This window comes from Notolepis coatsorum, assembly GCF_963971535.1.
Source record: "Notolepis coatsorum genome assembly, chromosome: 12".
NCBI lineage: Eukaryota > Metazoa > Chordata > Actinopteri > Aulopiformes > Paralepididae > Notolepis > Notolepis coatsorum.
Genome location: NC_140176.1, coordinates 57,422,001 through 57,448,244, shown reverse-complemented (window position 1 = coordinate 57,448,244; position 26,244 = coordinate 57,422,001). Strand labels below are relative to the sequence as shown.

The window sequence follows — 26,244 nt, the reverse complement described above, 5'->3', positions numbered from 1 at the left end:
ACCCCGCCGCGTGTGTGTGTGAAACCCTAATGCAACGGTGAGTACCTTTGACATTTATATCTGATATATTTTGGACCCACCGCTCGCTTTTAAGCAGTGCTTGATGTGCACATTAACATGGCTAGTAACGTGGGAGCCAGTGACTGCGTATTCAAGCGAGGCTAGCATCGCAGTCAGGAAAGGGGATGAATGAATGATTGATTGATTGATTGAAAAGTGTATTAACAGATTGCAGAATGGGTACAGTACAGTACAGCTCAATACATACAATTGTTAAGGGGATGCAGACCAGAGAAAGACTTTCGTCTTGTTTACATCAGGGTCCCCCATGTATACATACAGCAGGCTAACCATGATGTGACTAAATTATTTGGGAAAAATAAAAGAGAATGAAAAGAAAAAACGAAAACAACGGGGGTTTATAAACATTTGGCACTTGACCCACTTCTATTTATGACGCCGCTCGGGGGCCGCACAGACCAACAATACTTCCTCTGCTTACTGGAGTTCCTTCTTCCTTGTCAGCAGCGACAGCTGGGTCTAAACTCCGCTGTCAGATCAACTCCGGTCAGTCTACATGTTGGACCCGCAGGAGACGCACCATGCAGAGACTGCGGCGCTAAACTCTAGGCAGTAAACGAACAAGGTAATAATAAACAAGTCTCCGTCTCACCGTCCATTATTTCTGAACTGTATAGACGTACCGCTTTTATTAATAGACAACAGTACGGAGAGGATATTTTCCTAATTTAATGTAACGCATGTGGGTCTTCGCGGTGGTATCCACTGGCTGCTACTCAGTTTAGTAATGTTTATTTTATTAGGGACAGCTACATACACATTTAACACTCATCATTTTATACATAACGTTTTATAGCCTTGTTGTAACAGTCACAAATGTGCCTACTATATTTTTGTGTTATTAATTAGTTGCAGTGCCATGTTTTGGTCACTGGAATGGGGCTTCAGCTGTTTTGCTTGTTCAAATTCAAATAATGGTGGACACTGCTGCTACTTACTGCCGTTCTCCTTACTGCGGTCAAGTGAGCCGTCTTTTGCTTTTGCGTGGTCAAGTGAGCCGCTCTTGTTTTTCGAGTGCGCGATTAGTTCCAGGTTTACGGTAATGCATTCAAACAACCCTGGGAGGCTGTTGTAATGAACCGACGTGACTTTTGAACACAGTCTCGCAAGTAGATCTTACAGAAATACTTAATATGACATTGAATGCGCATCGAATCAATAGGACGTTTAGTCTAATCAATAGGACGTTTCGTATGTGCAGTATTATTGAACATCGAATCAATAGGACGCGCAGTATATTCGACCACTAAACAAAAGCTACAGACAATTCCACAGAGGAACACTTCCGGTGAGGATTTCAAAGTAAAGGATGGCATGTGGTTCATTTCTATTATTTCATAAGTAGTTTATTACACTGCCATGTTTGTACTTAATACTTCTCAAGACTACTTGCACAAATAATATTAACTACTTTTACTGTGTACTTTGAGTAATTTGAGTTTCAAAGTCCTTTTTATAGAACAATGAGTATTTTCGACTAACTTTGATGTGGGATAAAAAAAGATTTTCCCATAAGCACCTTATGAAACTGCCATGGTTGTACTTAGTACCTCTTAGACTACCTGTACAAATTATATGAAATATTTTTACTGTGTACTTTTTGAGTAATTTCAGTTTCAAAGTCCCCAGAATCAGCATTTTCGACTAACTTTGATGTGGGATAAAAAAAGATTTTCCCATAAGCACCTTATGAAACTGCCATGGTTGTACTTAGTACCTCTTAGACTACTTGCACAAATTATATGAAATATTTTTACTGTGTACTTTTTGAGTAATTTGAGTTTCAAAGTCCCCAGAATCAGCATTTTCGACTAACTTTGATGTGGGATAAAAAAAGATTTTCCCATAAGCACCTTATGAAACTGCCATGGTTGTACTTAGTACCTCTTAGACTACGTGTACAAATTATATGAAATATTTTTACTGTGTACTTTTTGAGTAATTTGAGTTTCAAAGTCCCCAGAATCAGCATTTTCGACTAACTTTGATGTGGGATAAAAAAAGATTTTCCCATAAGCACCTTATGAAACTGCCATGGTTGTACTTAGTACCTCTTAGACTACTTGTACAAATTATATGAAATATTTTTACTGTGTACTTTTTGAGTAATTTCAGTTTTAAAGTCCCCAGAATCAGCATTTTCGACTAACTTTGATGTGGGATAAAAAAAGATTTTCCCATAAGCACCTTATGAAACTGCCATGGTTGTACTTAGTACCTCTTAGACTACTTGTACAAATTATATGAAATATTTTTACTGTGTACTTTTTGAGTAATTTGAGTTTCAAAGTCCCCAGAATCAGCATTTTCGACTAACTTTGATGTGGGATAAAAAAAGATTTTCCCATAAGCACCTTATGAAACTGCCATGGTTGTACTTAGTACCTCTTAGACTACTTGCACAAATTATATGAAATATTTTTACTGTGTACTTTTTGAGTAATTTGAGTTTCAAAGTCCTCAGAATCAGCATTTTCGACTAACTTTGATGTGGGATAAAAAAAGATTTTCCCATAAGCACCTTATGAAACTGCCATGGTTGTACTTAGTACCTCTTAGACTACGTGTACAAATTATATGAAATATTTTTACTGTGTACTTTTTGAGTAATTTGAGTTTCAAAGTCCCCAGAATCAGCATTTTCGACTAACTTTGATGTGGGATAAAAAAAGATTTTCCCATAAGCACCTTATGAAACTGCCATGGTTGTACTTAGTACCTCTTAGACTACTTGTACAAATTATATGAAATATTTTTACTGTGTACTTTTTGAGTAATTTCAGTTTTAAAGTCCTCAGAATCAGCATTTTCGACTAACTTTGATGTGGGATAAAAAAAGATTTTCCCATAAGCACCTTATGAAACTGCCATGGTTGTACTTAGTACCTCTTAGACTACGTGTACAAATTATATGAAATATTTTTACTGTGTACTTTTTGAGTAATTTGAGTTTCAAAGTCCCCAGAATCAGCATTTTCGACTAACTTTGATGTGGGATAAAAAAAGATTTTCCCATAAGCACCTTATGAAACTGCCATGGTTGTACTTAGTACCTCTTAGACTACTTGTACAAATTATATGAAATATTTTTACTGTGTACTTTTTGAGTAATTTCAGTTTTAAAGTCCTCAGAATCAGCATTTTCGACTAACTTTGATGTGGGATAAAAAAAGATTTTCCCATAAGCACCTTATGAAACTGCCATGGTTGTACTTAGTACCTCTTAGACTACTTGCACAAATTATATGAAATATTTTTACTGTGTACTTTTTGAGTAATTTGAGTTTCAAAGTCCTCAGAATCAGCATTTTCGACTAACTTTGATGTGGGATAAAAAAAGATTTTCCCATAAGCACCTTATGAAACTGCCATGGTTGTACTTAGTACCTCTTAGACTACTTGTACAAATTATATGAAATATTTTTACTGTGTACTTTTTGAGTAATTTCAGTTTTAAAGTCCTCAGAATCAGCATTTTCGACTAACTTTGATGTGGGATAAAAAAAGATTTTCCCATAAGCACCTTATGAAACTGCCATGGTTGTACTTAGTACCTCTTAGACTACGTGTACAAATTATATGAAATATTTTTACTGTGTACTTTTTGAGTAATTTGAGTTTCAAAGTCCCCAGAATCAGCATTTTCGACTAACTTTGATGTGGGATAAAAAAAGATTTTCCCATAAGCACCTTATGAAACTGCCATGGTTGTACTTAGTACCTCTTAGACTACTTGTACAAATTATATGAAATATTTTTACTGTGTACTTTTTGAGTAATTTCAGTTTTAAAGTCCCCAGAATCAGCATTTTCGACTAACTTTGATGTGGGATAAAAAAAGATTTTCCCATAAGCACCTTATGAAACTGCCATGGTTGTACTTAGTACCTCTTAGACTACTTGTACAAATTATATGAAATATTTTTACTGTGTACTTTTTGAGTAATTTGAGTTTCAAAGTCCCCAGAATCAGCATTTTCGACTAACTTTGATGTGGGATAAAAAAAGATTTTCCCATAAGCACCTTATGAAACTGCCATGGTTGTACTTAGTACCTCTTAGACTACTTGCACAAATTATATGAAATATTTTTACTGTGTACTTTTTGAGTAATTTGAGTTTCAAAGTCCTCAGAATCAGCATTTTCGACTAACTTTGATGTGGGATAAAAAAAGATTTTCCCATAAGCACCTTATGAAACTGCCATGGTTGTACTTAGTACCTCTTAGACTACGTGTACAAATTATATGAAATATTTTTACTGTGTACTTTTTGAGTAATTTGAGTTTCAAAGTCCCCAGAATCAGCATTTTCGACTAACTTTGATGTGGGATAAAAAAAGATTTTCCCATAAGCACCTTATGAAACTGCCATGGTTGTACTTAGTACCTCTTAGACTACTTGTACAAATTATATGAAATATTTTTACTGTGTACTTTTTGAGTAATTTCAGTTTTAAAGTCCTCAGAATCAGCATTTTCGACTAACTTTGATGTGGGATAAAAAAAGATTTTCCCATAAGCACCTTATGAAACTGCCATGGTTGTACTTAGTACCTCTTAGACTACGTGTACAAATTATATGAAATATTTTTACTGTGTACTTTTTGAGTAATTTGAGTTTCAAAGTCCCCAGAATCAGCATTTTCGACTAACTTTGATGTGGGATAAAAAAAGATTTTCCCATAAGCACCTTATGAAACTGCCATGGTTGTACTTAGTACCTCTTAGACTACTTGTACAAATTATATGAAATATTTTTACTGTGTACTTTTTGAGTAATTTCAGTTTTAAAGTCCTCAGAATCAGCATTTTCGACTAACTTTGATGTGGGATAAAAAAAGATTTTCCCATAAGCACCTTATGAAACTGCCATGGTTGTACTTAGTACCTCTTAGACTACTTGCACAAATTATATGAAATATTTTTACTGTGTACTTTTTGAGTAATTTCAGTTTTAAAGTCCCCAGAATCAGCATTTTCGACTAACTTTGATGTGGGATAAAAAAAGATTTTCCCATAAGCACCTTATGAAACTGCCATGGTTGTACTTAGTACCTCTTAGACTACTTGTACAAATTATATGAAATATTTTTACTGTGTACTTTTTGAGTAATTTGAGTTTCAAAGTCCCCAGAATCAGCATTTTCGACTAACTTTGATGTGGGATAAAAAAAGATTTTCCCATAAGCACCTTATGAAACTGCCATGGTTGTACTTAGTACCTCTTAGACTACTTGCACAAATTATATGAAATATTTTTACTGTGTACTTTTTGAGTAATTTGAGTTTCAAAGTCCCCAGAATCAGCATTTTCGACTAACTTTGATGTGGGATAAAAAAAGATTTTCCCATAAGCACCTTATGAAACTGCCATGGTTGTACTTAGTACCTCTTAGACTACTTGTACAAATTATATGAAATATTTTTACTGTGTACTTTTTGAGTAATTTCAGTTTTAAAGTCCTCAGAATCAGCATTTTCGACTAACTTTGATGTGGGATAAAAAAAGATTTTCCCATAAGCACCTTATGAAACTGCCATGGTTGTACTTAGTACCTCTTAGACTACTTGCACAAATTATATGAAATATTTTTACTGTGTACTTTTTGAGTAATTTGAGTTTCAAAGTCCTCAGAATCAGCATTTTCGACTAACTTTGATGTGGGATAAAAAAAGATTTTCCCATAAGCACCTTATGAAACTGCCATGGTTGTACTTAGTACCTCTTAGACTACTTGTACAAATTATATGAAATATTTTTACTGTGTACTTTTTGAGTAATTTCAGTTTTAAAGTCCTCAGAATCAGCATTTTCGACTAACTTTGATGTGGGATAAAAAAAGATTTTCCCATAAGCACCTTATGAAACTGCCATGGTTGTACTTAGTACCTCTTAGACTACTTGCACAAATTATATGAAATATTTTTACTGTGTACTTTTTGAGTAATTTGAGTTTCAAAGTCCCCAGAATCAGCATTTTCGACTAACTTTGATGTGGGATAAAAAAAGATTTTCCCATAAGCACCTTATGAAACTGCCATGGTTGTACTTAGTACCTCTTAGACTACTTGTACAAATTATATGAAATATTTTTACTGTGTACTTTTTGAGTAATTTCAGTTTTAAAGTCCTCAGAATCAGCATTTTCGACTAACTTTGATGTCGGATAAAAAAAGATTTTCCCATAAGCACCTTATGAAACTGCCATGGTTGTACTTAGTACCTCTTAGACTACTTGCACAAATTATATGAAATATTTTTACTGTGTACTTTTTGAGTAATTTGAGTTTCAAAGTCCTCAGAATCAGCATTTTCGACTAACTTTGATGTGGGATAAAAAAAGATTTTCCCATAAGCACCTTATGAAACTGCCATGGTTGTACTTAGTACCTCTTAGACTACTTGTACAAATTATATGAAATATTTTTACTGTGTACTTTTTGAGTAATTTCAGTTTTAAAGTCCTCAGAATCAGCATTTTCGACTAACTTTGATGTGGGATAAAAAAAAGATTTTCCCATAAGCACCTTATGAAACTGCCATGGTTGTACTTAGTACCTCTTAGACTACGTGTACAAATTATATGAAATATTTTTACTGTGTACTTTTTGAGTAATTTGAGTTTCAAAGTCCCCAGAATCAGCATTTTCGACTAACTTTGATGTGGGATAAAAAAAGATTTTCCCATAAGCACCTTATGAAACTGCCATGGTTGTACTTAGTACCTCTTAGACTACTTGTACAAATTATATGAAATATTTTTACTGTGTACTTTTTGAGTAATTTCAGTTTTAAAGTCCTCAGAATCAGCATTTTCGACTAACTTTGATGTGGGATAAAAAAAGATTTTCCCATAAGCACCTTATGAAACTGCCATGGTTGTACTTAGTACCTCTTAGACTACTTGCACAAATTATATGAAATATTTTTACTGTGTACTTTTTGAGTAATTTCAGTTTTAAAGTCCCCAGAATCAGCATTTTCGACTAACTTTGATGTGGGATAAAAAAAGATTTTCCCATAAGCACCTTATGAAACTGCCATGGTTGTACTTAGTACCTCTTAGACTACTTGTACAAATTATATGAAATATTTTTACTGTGTACTTTTTGAGTAATTTCAGTTTTAAAGTCCCCAGAATCAGCATTTTCGACTAACTTTGATGTGGGATAAAAAAAGATTTTCCCATAAGCACCTTATGAAACTGCCATGGTTGTACTTAGTACCTCTTAGACTACGTGTACAAATTATATGAAATATTTTTACTGTGTACTTTTTGAGTAATTTGAGTTTCAAAGTCCCCAGAATCAGCATTTTCGACTAACTTTGATGTGGGATAAAAAAAGATTTTCCCATAAGCACCTTATGAAACTGCCATGGTTGTACTTAGTACCTCTTAGACTACTTGTACAAATTATATGAAATATTTTTACTGTGTACTTTTTGAGTAATTTCAGTTTTAAAGTCCTCAGAATCAGCATTTTCGACTAACTTTGATGTGGGATAAAAAAAGATTTTCCCATAAGCACCTTATGAAACTGCCATGGTTGTACTTAGTACCTCTTAGACTACGTGTACAAATTATATGAAATATTTTTACTGTGTACTTTTTGAGTAATTTGAGTTTCAAAGTCCCCAGAATCAGCATTTTCGACTAACTTTGATGTGGGATAAAAAAAGATTTTCCCATAAGCACCTTATGAAACTGCCATGGTTGTACTTAGTACCTCTTAGACTACGTGTACAAATTATATGAAATATTTTTACTGTGTACTTTTTGAGTAATTTCAGTTTCAAAGTCCCCAGAATCAGCATTTTCGACTAACTTTGATGTGGGATAAAAAAAGATTTTCCCATAAGCACCTTATGAAACTGCCATGGTTGTACTTAGTACCTCTTAGACTACTTGTACAAATTATATGAAATATTTTTACTGTGTACTTTTTGAGTAATTTCAGTTTCAAAGTCCCCAGAATCAGCATTTTCGACTAACTTTGATGTGGGATAAAAAAAGATTTTCCCATAAGCACCTTATGAAACTGCCATGGTTGTACTTAGTACCTCTTAGACTACTTGTACAAATTATATGAAATATTTTTACTGTGTACTTTTTGAGTAATTTCAGTTTCAAATTGATTCTGGGGACTTTGAAACTGAAATTACTCAAAAAGTACACAGTAAAAATATTTCATATAATTTGTACACGTAGTCTAAGAGGTACTAAGTACAACCATGGCAGTTTCATAAGGTGCTTATGGGAAAATCTTTTTTTATCCCACATCAAAGTTAGTCGAAAATGCTGATTCTGGGGACTTTAAAACTGAAATTACTCAAAAAGTACACAGTAAAAATATTTCATATAATTTGTACACGTAGTCTAAGAGGTACTAAGTACAACCATGGCAGTTTCATAAGGTGCTTATGGGAAAATCTTTTTTTATCCCACATCAAAGTTAGTCGAAAATGCTGATTCTGAGGACTTTAAAACTGAAATTACTCAAAAAGTACACAGTAAAAATATTTCATATAATTTGTACAAGTAGTCTAAGAGGTACTAAGTACAACCATGGCAGTTTCATAAGGTGCTTATGGGAAAATCTTTTTTTATCCCACATCAAAGTTAGTCGAAAATGCTGATTCTGGGGACTTTGAAACTCAAATTACTCAAAAAGTACACAGTAAAAATATTTCATATAATTTGTGCAAGTAGTCTAAGAGGTACTAAGTACAACCATGGCAGTTTCATAAGGTGCTTATGGGAAAATCTTTTTTTATCCCACATCAAAGTTAGTCGAAAATGCTGATTCTGGGGACTTTGAAACTCAAATTACTCAAAAAGTACACAGTAAAAATATTTCATATAATTTGTACACGTAGTCTAAGAGGTACTAAGTACAACCATGGCAGTTTCATAAGGTGCTTATGGGAAAATCTTTTTTTATCCCACATCAAAGTTAGTCGAAAATGCTGATTCTGGGGACTTTGAAACTCAAATTACTCAAAAAGTACACAGTAAAAATATTTCATATAATTTGTGCAAGTAGTCTAAGAGGTACTAAGTACAACCATGGCAGTTTCATAAGGTGCTTATGGGAAAATCTTTTTTTATCCCACATCAAAGTTAGTCGAAAATGCTGATTCTGGGGACTTTGAAACTCAAATTACTCAAAAAGTACACAGTAAAAATATTTCATATAATTTGTACAGGTAGTCTAAGAGGTACTAAGTACAACCATGGCAGTTTCATAAGGTGCTTATGGGAAAATCTTTTTTTATCCGACATCAAAGTTAGTCGAAAATGCTGATTCTGGGGACTTTGAAACTGAAATTACTCAAAAAGTACACAGTAAAAATATTTCATATAATTTGTACACGTAGTCTAAGAGGTACTAAGTACAACCATGGCAGTTTCATAAGGTGCTTATGGGAAAATCTTTTTTTATCCCACATCAAAGTTAGTCGAAAATGCTGATTCTGGGGACTTTAAAACTGAAATTACTCAAAAAGTACACAGTAAAAATATTTCATATAATTTGTGCAAGTAGTCTAAGAGGTACTAAGTACAACCATGGCAGTTTCATAAGGTGCTTATGGGAAAATCTTTTTTTATCGCACATCAAAGTTAGTCGAAAATGCTGATTCTGGGGACTTTGAAACTCAAATTACTCAAAAAGTACACAGTAAAAATATTTCATATAATTTGTACAGGTAGTCTAAGAGGTACTAAGTACAACCATGGCAGTTTCATAAGGTGCTTATGGGAAAATCTTTTTTTATCCCACATCAAAGTTAGTCGAAAATGCTGATTCTGGGGACTTTGAAACTCAAATTACTCAAAAAGTACACAGTAAAAATATTTCATATAATTTGTACAGGTAGTCTAAGAGGTACTAAGTACAACCATGGCAGTTTCATAAGGTGCTTATGGGAAAATCTTTTTTTATCCCACATCAAAGTTAGTCGAAAATGCTGATTCTGGGGACTTTGAAACTGAAATTACTCAAAAAGTACACAGTAAAAATATTTCATATAATTTGTACAGGTAGTCTAAGAGGTACTAAGTACAACCATGGCAGTTTCATCAAGTGCTTATGGGAAAATCTTTTTTTATCCCACATCAAAGTTAGTCGAAAATGCTGATTCTGGGGACTTTAAAACTGAAATTACTCAAAAAGTACACAGTAAAAATATTTCATATAATTTGTGCAAGTAGTCTAAGAGGTACTAAGTACAACCATGGCAGTTTCATAAGGTGCTTATGGGAAAATCTTTTTTTATCCAACATCAAAGTTAGTCGAAAATGCTGATTCTGGGGACTTTGAAACTGAAATTACTCAAAAAGTACACAGTAAAAATATTTCATATAATTTGTACACGTAGTCTAAGAGGTACTAAGTACAACCATGGCAGTTTCATAAGGTGCTTATGGGAAAATCTTTTTTTATCCCACATCAAAGTTAGTCAAAAATGCTGATTCTGGGGACTTTAAAACTGAAATTACTCAAAAAGTACACAGTAAAAATATTTCATATAATTTGTACACGTAGTCTAAGAGGTACTAAGTACAACCATGGCAGTTTCATAAGGTGCTTATGGGAAAATCTTTTTTTATCCCACATCAAAGTTAGTCGAAAATGCTGATTCTGAGGACTTTAAAACTGAAATTACTCAAAAAGTACACAGTAAAAATATTTCATATAATTTGTACAAGTAGTCTAAGAGGTACTAAGTACAACCATGGCAGTTTCATAAGGTGCTTATGGGAAAATCTTTTTTTATCCCACATCAAAGTTAGTCGAAAATGCTGATTCTGGGGACTTTGAAACTCAAATTACTCAAAAAGTACACAGTAAAAATATTTCATATAATTTGTGCAAGTAGTCTAAGAGGTACTAAGTACAACCATGGCAGTTTCATAAGGTGCTTATGGGAAAATCTTTTTTTATCCCACATCAAAGTTAGTCGAAAATGCTGATTCTGGGGACTTTGAAACTCAAATTACTCAAAAAGTACACAGTAAAAATATTTCATATAATTTGTACACGTAGTCTAAGAGGTACTAAGTACAACCATGGCAGTTTCATAAGGTGCTTATGGGAAAATCTTTTTTTATCCCACATCAAAGTTAGTCGAAAATGCTGATTCTGGGGACTTTGAAACTCAAATTACTCAAAAAGTACACAGTAAAAATATTTCATATAATTTGTGCAAGTAGTCTAAGAGGTACTAAGTACAACCATGGCAGTTTCATAAGGTGCTTATGGGAAAATCTTTTTTTATCCCACATCAAAGTTAGTCGAAAATGCTGATTCTGAGGACTTTAAAACTGAAATTACTCAAAAAGTACACAGTAAAAATATTTCATATAATTTGTACAAGTAGTCTAAGAGGTACTAAGTACAACCATGGCAGTTTCATAAGGTGCTTATGGGAAAATCTTTTTTTATCCCACATCAAAGTTAGTCGAAAATGCTGATTCTGGGGACTTTGAAACTCAAATTACTCAAAAAGTACACAGTAAAAATATTTCATATAATTTGTGCAAGTAGTCTAAGAGGTACTAAGTACAACCATGGCAGTTTCATAAGGTGCTTATGGGAAAATCTTTTTTTATCCCACATCAAAGTTAGTCGAAAATGCTGATTCTGGGGACTTTGAAACTCAAATTACTCAAAAAGTACACAGTAAAAATATTTCATATAATTTGTACACGTAGTCTAAGAGGTACTAAGTACAACCATGGCAGTTTCATAAGGTGCTTATGGGAAAATCTTTTTTTATCCCACATCAAAGTTAGTCGAAAATGCTGATTCTGGGGACTTTGAAACTCAAATTACTCAAAAAGTACACAGTAAAAATATTTCATATAATTTGTGCAAGTAGTCTAAGAGGTACTAAGTACAACCATGGCAGTTTCATAAGGTGCTTATGGGAAAATCTTTTTTTATCCCACATCAAAGTTAGTCGAAAATGCTGATTCTGGGGACTTTGAAACTCAAATTACTCAAAAAGTACACAGTAAAAATATTTCATATAATTTGTACAGGTAGTCTAAGAGGTACTAAGTACAACCATGGCAGTTTCATAAGGTGCTTATGGGAAAATCTTTTTTTATCCGACATCAAAGTTAGTCGAAAATGCTGATTCTGGGGACTTTGAAACTGAAATTACTCAAAAAGTACACAGTAAAAATATTTCATATAATTTGTACACGTAGTCTAAGAGGTACTAAGTACAACCATGGCAGTTTCATAAGGTGCTTATGGGAAAATCTTTTTTTATCCCACATCAAAGTTAGTCGAAAATGCTGATTCTGGGGACTTTAAAACTGAAATTACTCAAAAAGTACACAGTAAAAATATTTCATATAATTTGTGCAAGTAGTCTAAGAGGTACTAAGTACAACCATGGCAGTTTCATAAGGTGCTTATGGGAAAATCTTTTTTTATCGCACATCAAAGTTAGTCGAAAATGCTGATTCTGGGGACTTTGAAACTCAAATTACTCAAAAAGTACACAGTAAAAATATTTCATATAATTTGTACAGGTAGTCTAAGAGGTACTAAGTACAACCATGGCAGTTTCATAAGGTGCTTATGGGAAAATCTTTTTTTATCCCACATCAAAGTTAGTCGAAAATGCTGATTCTGGGGACTTTGAAACTCAAATTACTCAAAAAGTACACAGTAAAAATATTTCATATAATTTGTACAGGTAGTCTAAGAGGTACTAAGTACAACCATGGCAGTTTCATAAGGTGCTTATGGGAAAATCTTTTTTTATCCCACATCAAAGTTAGTCGAAAATGCTGATTCTGGGGACTTTGAAACTGAAATTACTCAAAAAGTACACAGTAAAAATATTTCATATAATTTGTACAGGTAGTCTAAGAGGTACTAAGTACAACCATGGCAGTTTCATCAAGTGCTTATGGGAAAATCTTTTTTTATCCCACATCAAAGTTAGTCGAAAATGCTGATTCTGGGGACTTTAAAACTGAAATTACTCAAAAAGTACACAGTAAAAATATTTCATATAATTTGTGCAAGTAGTCTAAGAGGTACTAAGTACAACCATGGCAGTTTCATAAGGTGCTTATGGGAAAATCTTTTTTTATCCAACATCAAAGTTAGTCGAAAATGCTGATTCTGGGGACTTTGAAACTGAAATTACTCAAAAAGTACACAGTAAAAATATTTCATATAATTTGTACACGTAGTCTAAGAGGTACTAAGTACAACCATGGCAGTTTCATAAGGTGCTTATGGGAAAATCTTTTTTTATCCCACATCAAAGTTAGTCAAAAATGCTGATTCTGGGGACTTTAAAACTGAAATTACTCAAAAAGTACACAGTAAAAATATTTCATATAATTTGTACACGTAGTCTAAGAGGTACTAAGTACAACCATGGCAGTTTCATAAGGTGCTTATGGGAAAATCTTTTTTTATCCCACATCAAAGTTAGTCGAAAATGCTGATTCTGAGGACTTTAAAACTGAAATTACTCAAAAAGTACACAGTAAAAATATTTCATATAATTTGTACAAGTAGTCTAAGAGGTACTAAGTACAACCATGGCAGTTTCATAAGGTGCTTATGGGAAAATCTTTTTTTATCCCACATCAAAGTTAGTCGAAAATGCTGATTCTGGGGACTTTGAAACTCAAATTACTCAAAAAGTACACAGTAAAAATATTTCATATAATTTGTGCAAGTAGTCTAAGAGGTACTAAGTACAACCATGGCAGTTTCATAAGGTGCTTATGGGAAAATCTTTTTTTATCCCACATCAAAGTTAGTCGAAAATGCTGATTCTGGGGACTTTGAAACTCAAATTACTCAAAAAGTACACAGTAAAAATATTTCATATAATTTGTACAGGTAGTCTAAGAGGTACTAAGTACAACCATGGCAGTTTCATAAGGTGCTTATGGGAAAATCTTTTTTTATCCCACATCAAAGTTAGTCGAAAATGCTGATTCTGGGGACTTTGAAACTGAAATTACTCAAAAAGTACACAGTAAAAATATTTCATATAATTTGTACACGTAGTCTAAGAGGTACTAAGTACAACCATGGCAGTTTCATAAGGTGCTTATGGGGAAATCTTTTTTTATCCCACATCAAAGTTAGTCGAAAATGCTGATTCTGGGGACTTTAAAACTGAAATTACTCAAAAAGTACACAGTAAAAATATTTCATATAATTTGTGCAAGTAGTCTAAGAGGTACTAAGTACAACCATGGCAGTTTCATAAGGTGCTTATGGGAAAATCTTTTTTTATCGCACATCAAAGTTAGTCGAAAATGCTGATTCTGGGGACTTTGAAACTCAAATTACTCAAAAAGTACACAGTAAAAATATTTCATATAATTTGTACAGGTAGTCTAAGAGGTACTAAGTACAACCATGGCAGTTTCATAAGGTGCTTATGGGAAAATCTTTTTTTATCCCACATCAAAGTTAGTCGAAAATGCTGATTCTGGGGACTTTGAAACTCAAATTACTCAAAAAGTACACAGTAAAAATATTTCATATAATTTGTACAGGTAGTCTAAGAGGTACTAAGTACAACCATGGCAGTTTCATAAGGTGCTTATGGGAAAATCTTTTTTTATCCCACATCAAAGTTAGTCGAAAATGCTGATTCTGGGGACTTTGAAACTGAAATTACTCAAAAAGTACACAGTAAAAATATTTCATATAATTTGTACAGGTAGTCTAAGAGGTACTAAGTACAACCATGGCAGTTTCATCAAGTGCTTATGGGAAAATCTTTTTTTATCCCACATCAAAGTTAGTCGAAAATGCTGATTCTGGGGACTTTAAAACTGAAATTACTCAAAAAGTACACAGTAAAAATATTTCATATAATTTGTACAGGTAGTCTAAGAGGTACTAAGTACAACCATGGCAGTTTCATAAAGTGCTTATGGGAAGAATTGTTTTTATCCAACATCAAAGTTAGTCGAAAATACTCATTGTTCTATAAAAAGGACTTTGAAACTCAAATTACTCAAAGTACACAGTAAAAGTAGTTAATATTATTTGTGCAAGTAGTCTTGAGAAGTATTAAGTACAAACATGGCAGTGTAATAAACTACTTATGAAATAATAGAAATGAACCACATGCCATCCTTTACTTTGAAATCCTCACCGGAAGTGTTCCTCTGTGGAATTGTCTGTAGCTTTAGTTTAGTGATCGAATATACTGCGCGTCCTATTGATTCGATGTTCAATAATACTGCACATACGAAACGTCCTATTGATTAGACTAAACGTCCTATTGATTCGATGCGCATTCAATGTCATATTAAGTATTTCTGTAAGATCTACTTGTGAGACTGTGTTCAAAAGTCACGTCGGTTCATTACAACAGCGTCCCAGGCTTGTTTTAATGCATTACCGTAAACCTGGAACTAATCGCGCACTCGAAAAACAAGAGCGGCTCACTTGACCACGCAAAAGCAAAAGACGGCTCACTTGACCGCAGTTTCTCCTTTACATGTCCACTAATAGTTTGTGTTAAGACTAAGGTAGATGCCAGAACACAGTTCAGCTCTTTAAAATGTTAGATTTGCATGCTTTTGAATCCTTGTAAAGAGGGGGGGGGGGGGGCTAAGCTTGCCTGAGGGGCTTCCCACATTTCTGTGAAACTCCCTTAATCCTCTTGAAAAACACTACCCTTAGCCCCTCCCCAATCTCTGCAGAAGGTTGCACTACTAATTCTTCTCTGTATTGTGTATAATTCTCCTGACTGACAGACATGCACGTTTGTTTCAGTCAGTCATGACAGAGGGCCCCAATGGAGTCTGTGGTTCTGCAACGAATTGGCAGTGTTCCGGTGTAGCGCCAGAGAAGACGACTCAAGCGGACAAGATGGATTACAAATACAACAGTAGAATAGAAATGCTCCTGGCTCACATGAACATAGAGGACATCATCGACGCAGTGGAGACTCTCTATCAAGCCGATGAAGACGAGGGAGGACTGTCGTTTGAGGAGGAGGAGGGTCTCTCCCAGGAGGAGATGGACCAAAACGAGGAGGGGGCGGGGGACTGTGGGCACTCGGTGGGTTCAGGGACCCAGGAGAAGGGGCAGGTCGGGGTGAGGTACGGGACGGTGTCTGACCTCCTGTCCTTTGTGAACCTCCTCTCTGACATGCAGCTCGCGGCCTTGAAGCACCTGCCTCAGGAGATGGGAGTACTACTCAATAAGGTGAGAGCTTGTGCTGTTTCAATACAGTCCTCATAATAATGAGGCCGTACGGCCGAATGAATCGGCAACTTCCCCTCTCGATGCATTAGATTGTGGCACTGAACAGCTTGCACTGTTTATATTTAACTGCCTTTGTTTGCAGAAGGACATGGCTGTAAAGAATGGCCGCTACCAGATCGACGAGGACGTGCTCCTATTCCCGTGGAAGTTGACCTACAAGAATCCCGGCTCTGGCCTCGTTCCCAAAGGCTCCTTCGGGAAAGTCCACTTGGCTCAGGACACCACAACCAGGAAGCGAATGGCATGCAAACTGGTGAGTCCTGCACAGCAATGCCTGGAATGCGGGCTGGCGATGTTGTAAGAGGAAAAGAAGTGTTTAAATGTTAAAAAAAAAAAAAAGTTCTCAGTAAATAATTTACAAAACCAAGCAGTCGGATCTGATCTGCCTGATTTTGTAGCTTTTTTACATTTTTATTGAGCAATTCTCTTTGTCAGTGTTACTCTGGTACAGTAGGTGGACGATGATGGGAAGTACTATTCTATTCTATTCTATTATTCTAACTATTCACAAGGGGCACATTTAGTATTTCCTGTAAAAAAAAATTTGCCATGCCCTTTGGGAGCGGTTTCCTGGTCTGGTTTCATCACGCTGAATGCTATGTACACACACAATGCACATACTGTAAATAGCGCACCTGCGTCAGTTCACTAACTATGGCCCACAATATACCTCCTTTGTATTTCCAGACTGCTTTAGATATGGGAAGACAGTACCATTATCATCATATTGTTATAACTGATCCATCATATGATAACAACTGTGCTTTAACAGGAATATATTTGCACAGGTCAATGATTTTTATTTATATTATTATCCACACAGATCCCCATGGAGAACTTCAAAGCAGCCGATGTGGAGATCCAGGCCCGGTTCCGTCACGAGAACATCGCCGAGCTCTACGGGGCCGTGCTGTGGGACCAGAGCATCCACCTGTACATGGAGGCGGGCGAGGGTGGCTCGGTTCTGGAGAAGCTGGACAGCTGCGGGCCCATGAGGGAGTTTGAGATCATCTGGGTGACCAAGCAGGTCCTCCGGGGCCTGGAGTACCTCCACTCCCACAATGTCATCCACCATGACATCAAACGTAAGCCAGGCAGAAACTAAGCAAACACGTTCCCCCTCTCGGGGGCAGGTCCGTTATTTTCTCTCCTATGACAGATAGGAGACCAGGGTAATCACGTTGAGATTTCTATCTGTTTTATGGGGGCCCTTGGGCGCTGAACCCCCCCCCCCCATGCGTCACATTTACACCTGAGAACCGCCCAGTGCAACCACAGTCAGACTGCTGGCCACTTGTCGCAGCTCCACTGGAGCAGTTTGGGGGTTATGTGCCTCGCTTATGGGCACTTTGAGAACTTCGTATTGAGGGACGGAGGACATTCTTCCCGCCCGGTCAGACATGCATGTACGGATTTGTGGTGCAGGAAGTCCGGCGATGAGTCGTCAGCCATTTCTACGTCAGACGCAAGCCGGGGGGTCCTGTTGTGTTTTTCTCAACAGATGGAGCCTTTAGAACCTGGCAGGAAGCGGATGAATCATGTTGAGGTACAACAACAGCCACAGACCACAGGCTTGATGTATCTCAATAGAATGCACACAACACAATATATTTGACCGTAAAGAAGAGACTCTTCTTTCTCTCCCTGTGTGTTTGTTACGAGGGCCTTGTGAGCAGGAAACTGGTGGTGTTTGCCGAAAGTAGGCAGGGTCACTGGTTAAAAAAAAATAAAAAAAAGTTGGGTAATTGCTTACCGAGATTGCTGGGACACAGGAAACCAGTTGGGTTGAGTCAGCACGGCTGGGTTCTGATCTCAGAGGAGCCAATCAGTGTGACCGCAGCAGCCGCCCCGGGATGAAAGGCTCTCCCTGGAGCTGTCTGTCAGCCAGTCACGACCTAAAGGCTCTTTGGTGTCTGGAGATTCCAGGCAGTTCCTCCCACCTCCAGGAAGGGTTAAATGCAGGGTGCTGAGAGAGGAGGAGAGTGAGTTACGACAATGACCCGCTTTGTGGCCTGGCCCTCTCTGACGCGTGCTTCCTGCCTCCAGTCAAAATATGTAATTTGAGCCCCGGTGAGGTAAAGAAGCCTGGAGGACAAGCAGTTGGAGGGGAAGGGGGGGGGGGGGGGGAAGGCCTGCTTTTCAGTTATCCATCAGATTCCTCGCTGAAACGTGTGACACGCTTGTTTGACTTTCCCAGCGACTGCTCCAAACGAAGTCGACGTCCTTTTTTCCTCAATGCTGTCGAAAGCAATATAAATACACCGCAGCGCGGGCTTGTTTACCTACTCACTGAGCGTGTTCAGTTCAAGAGTGCTTATTTCCTCAAACACTAGTCGCCAGAACCTTCAAGACTAACAGCAATTGTCAGCGAGGCAGAAGTATTGCTTGTTTTTATTAGTATCTTGTAATAATATCTTGTCTGACATAGGCTTTTATTCACGTGACATTAGCTGAATATTAGTTTTTCCTCTCTCTCTCTCTCTCCCTTCTCTCTTTAGCCAGCAACATAGTCCTGATGTCAGACAAGGCGGTGCTGGTGGATTTTGGCCTAACGGTACAGATGACGGAGGATGTGTACACTCCCAGAGACCTGAGGGGCACGGAGGTGAGAAAAAAAACGCCCTAAGATCTGTTGTTCATAATGATCTCACCACATCAATTATGGCACATTCTGGTTTCATAGCATAGCCGTGACATGTAGCGCGTATCCTACCAATAGGGCGCAATGTGATGAAATACGGCCACAGTTGTCATTCAATGATGATCACCGGTTATTTGCGTACTAAGATGTCTGCAACGATGATGTTATGGAATACTCTAAATAATCATTCTGGTTAAACAGGCTATGTAAAGACGTGCCTTGCAGGAATCGAACCCCTTAACATTAGAATCGCTAATGCCTATTAAACTGTTTGTCCTAGTCTGCACTTAAGCTACCTCTTACTCTGTGAACCACCTGCATAGGCGTGTTTATAACCAGGAACAGCAGCTGTGTTCTGGTTCATGATTGAGATCATTATAGACGCCCTCAGGGGCGTTCAAAATGTTGTTTAGCTGTAAGACTTGTCAGTGCTTGCCAATCACGTCGTCAAAACTGTCTGCATAAAAGTTGGGGGGGACCTAATGCTTAGCAGAAAGCATTACAGCATGTAGCATTAGTGAACACTATTGTAATGAAGCTAATAAATTTAAACCTAAAATATTTAATTTATCCACTCTTTGGAAAATGTAGGGTGATGCAGAAAGGGACTTTTTCACGGCTCTTTTCTCCCATATTGCGCCTTCCTTCTCCTATTTTGGCGTGTGTGTGTGCTCCTGTGTTTGTGCCTTTGGCCCCTTGTGGCTTGACTGGTGGAAAGTCCCAGGGCAGACACCCAGCAGTAATAACAGAGAAAGAGCTAGCAAACAGACAGCTAGCAATACTGGTGGTCTGCTCAGGCTGACATTAACATGGGAGGGAAGGCAACAGGCTGGAATTTCCAACCAACTGAAAAGAGAGATGGACTCTTAATACTGTGGTGTGTGTGTGTTCACTTGTTCACACTCCACAGGCCACTGGCCTTCCGCACCGCACTTAGCGTCTCTCCGGCCGTGTGTGGTCTGACCTTAGATTGCTGTATTAAATAAAGTCGTATTTCGAGATGCAACTGACTCACCTCCTGCGTTTCCCGTCACTCAGCAATTCCACTCGATTTTGAATCGGTCAAAAAAGAGGAACCATTCTCCACAATGACCCTTTTGTTAAGCCCAGATTACCTCAATAACCTGCTGGATCATTAGCCTAATATTATCCTTACTTACCCCCCTCCCCCAGATGTATATGAGTCCAGAAGTGGTCCTGTGTCGGGGGCACGACACCAAGACGGACATCTACAGCCTGGGGGCCACAATCATCCACATGCAGACTGGAAGTCCCCCCTGGGTCAGGAGATATCCCCGCACGTCATACCCCTCTTACCTTTACATTGTAAGTGCTCAATACATTCTACTCATATTTTTTTATTTTGTATTATTTTATTTATTTGCTTATTTGTCAGGGACAATGCAATAGAAAACATTGTAGCGGGTTAATGTCACGGTGACCAATCGCAGCCACTCTTATTGTCTGGGACCAAATATGGCCACGCCCCATTCCCAGTAAAAAGTGGGAATCTCTAGAATGGGTTTCGGGCGACGCTGTATACGGAAGTGGCTCTCAAGGTGACTATTAGACAACACTTTCTGTTGTCAGTAGATGGCAGCATTGGTTTAAAATTAAAAGGTGAAAATGTTGAAAACTACATGAATACATTTCCCAAGAGCATTAGCACAGGTCACAGGTCACTGAGATGTGTCTATTCTTCGATGTGATCTAAACAGCGGTATGCGACCGCAGTATAGCGACCGCAAATGGTAAACTAATTATCTTAACAAAAGTGCGCTGGTAGCGTTACATATGTTGTCTAAAGGGGGACATATGGTACAATTTAAGATTTTAATGATAATCGGCATATAAAGGACAACATAAAGCATCGTTAATTTGTAAGAAACCTCAATGAAAATGGTCATATTCGCTATTGTTATGAAAATGTGCTAGAATCCTATAAAAATGTGGACGCATTTGGTCTACGTTCCGTTACAATAACAAGATACCGACGCATTGCATGTAGGATCTCTAGCCAATTTGCAACCCCTGTCCCTGGTTAGGCTTTTCTACCTAAAATAAGTGGTCATTACATATCATCATTACCAAAAGTACATTATTTAAAATGAGCACATAATTAATAGTGACATTCTTTACATGGTCATACAATAATTATGATAATTACATTAATTACATTACATCACATTACAGTCGTTTTACATGTGTTGCGTATGTGTATCCTATGTATCCAATAGGATAACAATGCACAGTTTAAATGAATGTACTGCTCGATACATTCTACTCATATCCATTAGGATAACAATGCACAGTTTAAATTAATGTGCAATGGACAAATGATTAAATGAATAATAAATGCCAATAAATTGTATTTGAGATGTGCTCCTCCTACTTGCTGTTAAAGCAATTTACTTACATAATATTATGCTTTTTTTTTGGAGGGGGAAAACCCATTATCTATGGGCTAGTAGCAGTCAAGTCATTCAGACGGCACACCCATTTCTCTGTCCCTATCATACATAAAACACACACATTTTCTCTTGTCACTATCATACATAAAACACATACCTCACAACGTGAGATAAGGCCAAGGTCTTAATTTTGTGTTTTGGTGCATGCCTCAAAAGTCATGCACTTTTCCGTGACCTCGTTCTACTTTTCCACAGCCTTGATCGGCATGTGATAAGCGGTGGCTTAACGTGACTCCACTTGACTACACGCCCTCAGGGCTCGCTCTTAGTTCGTCAGTCAGCCGCTACTTCCGTTTCGCTCCTTTTTAAAGGTTTTTCCATGACATGGGTTCTTTTGATTTCAATGGTCCTGTTTTCTGTTTTTCTGTCGCCGGTTTTGATTTGTATGAGTGACTCACTCATAGTCTTTCATGAGGAAGTCTATAACTTCCTCATGAAACCGCTGTCATAGGGAAGTGGTCTTTGGAGGCTTCTACAGACTCTTTTCTACCACCCCAACTTCTTCCCTTTTTAGCCCCACTGAACCTGTTCATACGTGCTGAGAAAAATCACTTACGTACATGGCTTCTCTGACTGAACAGTGTTGTTGTTGTAACGTGTGTGTGTGTGACGTGTGTGTTATCACGTTGTGGCCTTGGCCTATATCACAGTCTCGCGTCTGACAGCGATTCCTCTTCTGATCTCCTCCCTCCCGCCTCAGATCCACAAGCAGGCGCCTCCGCTGGAAGACATAGCCGAGGACTGCAGCCCGGCCATGCGCTCCTTCCTGGAGCGAGCGCTGGAGAGGGAGCCCGCTCTGCGGAGCTCGGCCTCGGAGCTGCTGAGGGACGAGGCCATCAACCCCTCCAGGGAGGATCAGCCTCGCTGCTGGAGCCTGGACTCGGCCCTGGGGGAGGTCGACCACCCGCTCCTGCGCCAGCACAGCCAGCAGCCGGACACCATCCAGGGTGAGGATTACACTTGTTTAGGGGACCCATGAGTAATCGCTGCAGCATGATTTGTACATGCACGCACACCCACACTCGCACACTTCATCAAGCAAGTACACACATGCAGTGCACATGCACATGCTCACACATGCAGGCATACATGTGTACACACACACTGTTTATTTGAATCTTTTTTAATCTTTATTTTTTTTGTATTTCTATCTTTATATCTTTTATTATAATTGTATTGCCTGTATTTATGTCTTCTACTATTACATGCCCACACCTGTACAGTACCTGCCTTCCCCCCTCCTCCATGATGCTATGACCCCTGAATTTCCATAAGGGGATCAATAAAGGAATATCTTTAGTGTCAGTGTCAAATTTCCCACGGGATAATAAAAGTATTTCTATTCTATTCTTATCTGATCTTACACACACAGGACACATTGTTTACCCCCATCTTCTCTGTCCTGCAGAATCGTCCCTGTACTCCGAGGACTCTGGACACATCAAGAGGAAAGGCTCGCTGTACGTCGACCTCGGGGCCATGGCGGGATATTATAAGTTAGTGCGAGGGCCCCCTGCCACTGAATACAGCTAGCGCCGGGACAGAGGTGACCCCTTGCACAGAACCCCTGCTACGGAAGCCCCATCAGAAGCGATGAGCGGTCCAGTCAGATTGGCGGTCGCCATTGACTCGGGACTAAATGTGACATAAAGAATGGACGACGGAGGGCCTAGACGGCTGCAATGGGACTAATGTCCTGTGAGTTCTAGAGCTGTCCCCGAAGCCTGTTTTTGGGATTCGAACTTCGCCAGGGTTTTTCGAATGGACATTCGAACCATCGTTTTTAATCATGCAAAAGATTTGCTCCTAAATAATCTTTCTGGTTCAGTACTGTCGAGTCTTGACTTTAGGCACATAGCGCACATTTACGCATATAACGTAGCGCATATGCGCATATTGCTGCAGTTATTAAGAGTAGTAGTACCTACTTACTGATCACAGGAAGCTTCAATAACATTTGGATGGTAATCCATTTTGTGAATACATTTGTTGAAACAACATCTTTGTTGGCCGACGGCTCCTGCTATCTTAACGTTAGCCAGCTAAACGTGCCTAGCTTAATTAACGTGCATAACATACCTGTGTAACATTAAGTAACTTGTGTTCCACTGAGAAAGTTCAGCATCACTGCATACACTTGGTTTAATCCAAACGTCCATTCGGAAACGTTGTATTATGAAATAAGACGGGTGAGTGTGAGTCACTCAACTCTCTTTTTTGCATGATTGATTAATTTCCTGATGATGTATGACGGTGACCCCTCCTCATCTCGACTAGACTGTGTTGTTGTTGTGTCTGTGTTCGTGCATGACTTTCGAATTATTGTAAACACAACATAGTACTGTGATATTCTGATATATAAAATAAAATAATAATAATACAAAAAAACGAGAATAAAAAAAAATTAATTTAAAAAGGGGAGGTTCGAATCCATCAATTAAGATTTGAATGCCAATGTAAGGAACATTTGGGCTCAGCCCTAGTGAGTTCTATTGCATACTGTATGTGTGATTCCTTCTCTGGTTCTGCTGGTCGGTAACTGAGGGAGATGTTTCAGCTCCTTTTGTCCTTGTGGAATGATTTGTTGATTGATCATTTATGGACATAATTATTCATTATACAAGTGACTCATGCTGTACAAGTTAGGCTATTGAGGAAACATGCCTTATATGACCCTGTGGTGGAGATATAATTTAAAACAAAAGATATATATAGAAATAATACAATATGTGCGCAATATTCCAATGTTATTGTTTTATATGTTAAGCTCTTGATGAGCTTAACTGTCCGTTCCCATGGAATGAAATCTGTTATCATCGTAATTGCAATGCAAATGACAGTTGTATGCTTTGCATGTGATCACTGAAGTGTGTTCCTTCTGTACAGCCAGTGGGATGAAGTCGTCTGAGCTTTATTAGAAAGAAATTAAATAAAAGTTGCTTGTTATACCTTTTTTGTTCTTGGTTATAGTAAGTAATGATGTGAGTTTGAAAATGATTGTGTCATGTCATATTGTTAATAAAAAGAAAGGAAAAATAAAAGTGATGTGTTTGTTCTGAAATGCCTCTGGAGCTGATGTCATAAAACATTCACAATAAAACAACACTTTGGACTTTTCATAACAGGAAAGAATGTTCTAAGGAATGGGGACTCAGAATTTCCACAGTTTCACTTTCATTCTTTAGCCTACTGTACTGTACTGCTTTCCTTCTCTGAGGAATAAGCCTGGACTATTCGCTCTCTGAATAAGGCATGTTGCCCCTTTTTGAAAGTACAGTATATCATATTTTATATTCAGAGTTAATTATATTGTTTACAGTGTTTTATTTATTTTATTTTTTATATTCAGATAAAAATGTATTGCCTATATTTATGTCTTTCTACTATTAACCTGCCCATACCTGTACCCTCCCCAATGCGGCTATGACACCCGAATTTTCCCAAGGGGATCAAAAAAGGAATATGGGGGGGGGGGGGGGGGGGTCTATACAGCATAGTATCGACAGTAAAACACATTGAAGTGAGAGGAACAGACAATGTTATCTTATTAGATGTATATTTTTTATTGCAGATGTTGACCAAGTTCTCAGCTGAAAAAAGTAATAAATCGTAATATACCACAAAATTGCAATATTGTGACTTGAGTATTGTGATAATATTGTATCATGGGGCCTCTGATGATTCCCACCCCTACTGTATTTGCATATGCACTCAATGGAAATGGAATTCATATTCAAACTCTATGACTAGTAGCACATAGTATGAGATGCCCACATAAGAACAGTATCGGTCGCCACCACAATACAGAGACGAGGGGTTTTCGGTTTGAATCCTCTCTAAATGGATTTTGTCCCTAATGCCACTATCACAGATCATGAATGACTATTTAATGGAAAGAGACAGGACTCTCTTTCTACCATGGTTAGAGCTGAGGGCCTAAGTGTAGGAGGGGGAAACCTAAAGTTTGGAGTCTCTCTCTCTCTCTCTCTCTCTCTCTCTCTCTCTCTCTCTCTCTCTCTCTCTCTCATTTATCTATTATCTCTCTTTTTCTGTCTTTCTCTCTCCTTTCTTCTCTCTCATATCCCTGTCTGTCTGTCTGTCTCTCTCCCTCCCTCGCTCTCCCCCTCTCTCTCTTTACTTTGCTGTAGCTCCTTCTGTGTTCTGTGTTTATTTTGAAGGGAAGTAGAAAAGCTGACCAGTAACATACAATCCCCAGTATGGCCAGCGATATGTACCCAGCCCTGTCCCTCTGACCTCTCTGAAAGAAACATACAAGTAGGGGGCTATGTGTGTGTCTAGGAGATACTGTATGTATATGCAGGCCTTGTGTAAATTGACAGCAAAGTAATCTCTTTCTTATATAAGCAATAACTTGCCATTATGCATGAAAGTACAAATGTTGAAGAGTGTGTGTGTGTGTGTGTGTGTGACAGAAAGAGAGAGAGAGAGAGACAGACAGACAGACAGACAGACAGAGAGAGAGTTTATACTGAGTTATATGTACACATAATGTATATATCTTTATTTTAAATCTTTAGCACAATTCTCATTTATTTTTTTACTTTGTACTTTCTACATAGTATATTTGATTACAAAGTTGCAATGTGACACAGCTCTGTTCACACATTTCTAGATTCTAGTAGGCCTATATTTTATTTTAATTGTACATCGTTATATGGTCAGGCAACAACCCAGGCTCACGTGGGTTACTTACCAATGACCCACACACAGCTCTCATACTACCATCTGACTGACGTCTATGGATGTT

The 26,244-nt window shown here is 37.7% G+C and overlaps 1 protein-coding gene across 2 annotated transcripts; it reads left to right on the top strand.

Annotated features, from left to right (window-relative positions):
• The first annotated feature begins 524 nt into the window (after positions 1–524).
• map3k8 (mitogen-activated protein kinase kinase kinase 8) lies at positions 525–24,496 on the top strand. Of its 2 annotated transcripts, none has more exons than XM_084326729.1 (8): positions 525–646; positions 15,870–16,304; positions 16,447–16,617; positions 17,188–17,449; positions 18,863–18,969; positions 20,179–20,331; positions 22,177–22,423; positions 22,885–24,496. In XM_084326729.1, exons 2-8 carry the CDS (start codon positions 15,876–15,878, stop codon positions 23,007–23,009), a joined length of 1,494 nt encoding a protein of 497 aa, XP_084182855.1. In that variant the 5' UTR covers positions 525–646; positions 15,870–15,875; the 3' UTR covers positions 23,010–24,496. The 2 variants fall into 2 exon arrangements, with proteins under 2 accessions (XP_084182855.1, XP_084182856.1); XM_084326730.1 differs by having other exon boundaries at positions 552–646; positions 15,851–16,304.
• The last annotated feature ends 1,748 nt before the right edge of the window (positions 24,497–26,244 follow it).

Coding starts and splice junctions, on each gene's coding strand:
- map3k8 (XM_084326729.1), top strand. CDS start 15,876: ATGACAGAGGGCCCCAATGGAGTCTGTGGTTCTGCAACGAATTGGCAG. Junction 16,618..17,187: donor AGCGAATGGCATGCAAACTG/GTGAGTCCTGCA, acceptor TTATCCACACAG/ATCCCCATGGAGAACTTCAA. Junction 18,970..20,178: donor GAGACCTGAGGGGCACGGAG/GTGAGAAAAAAA, acceptor CCCCTCCCCCAG/ATGTATATGAGTCCAGAAGT.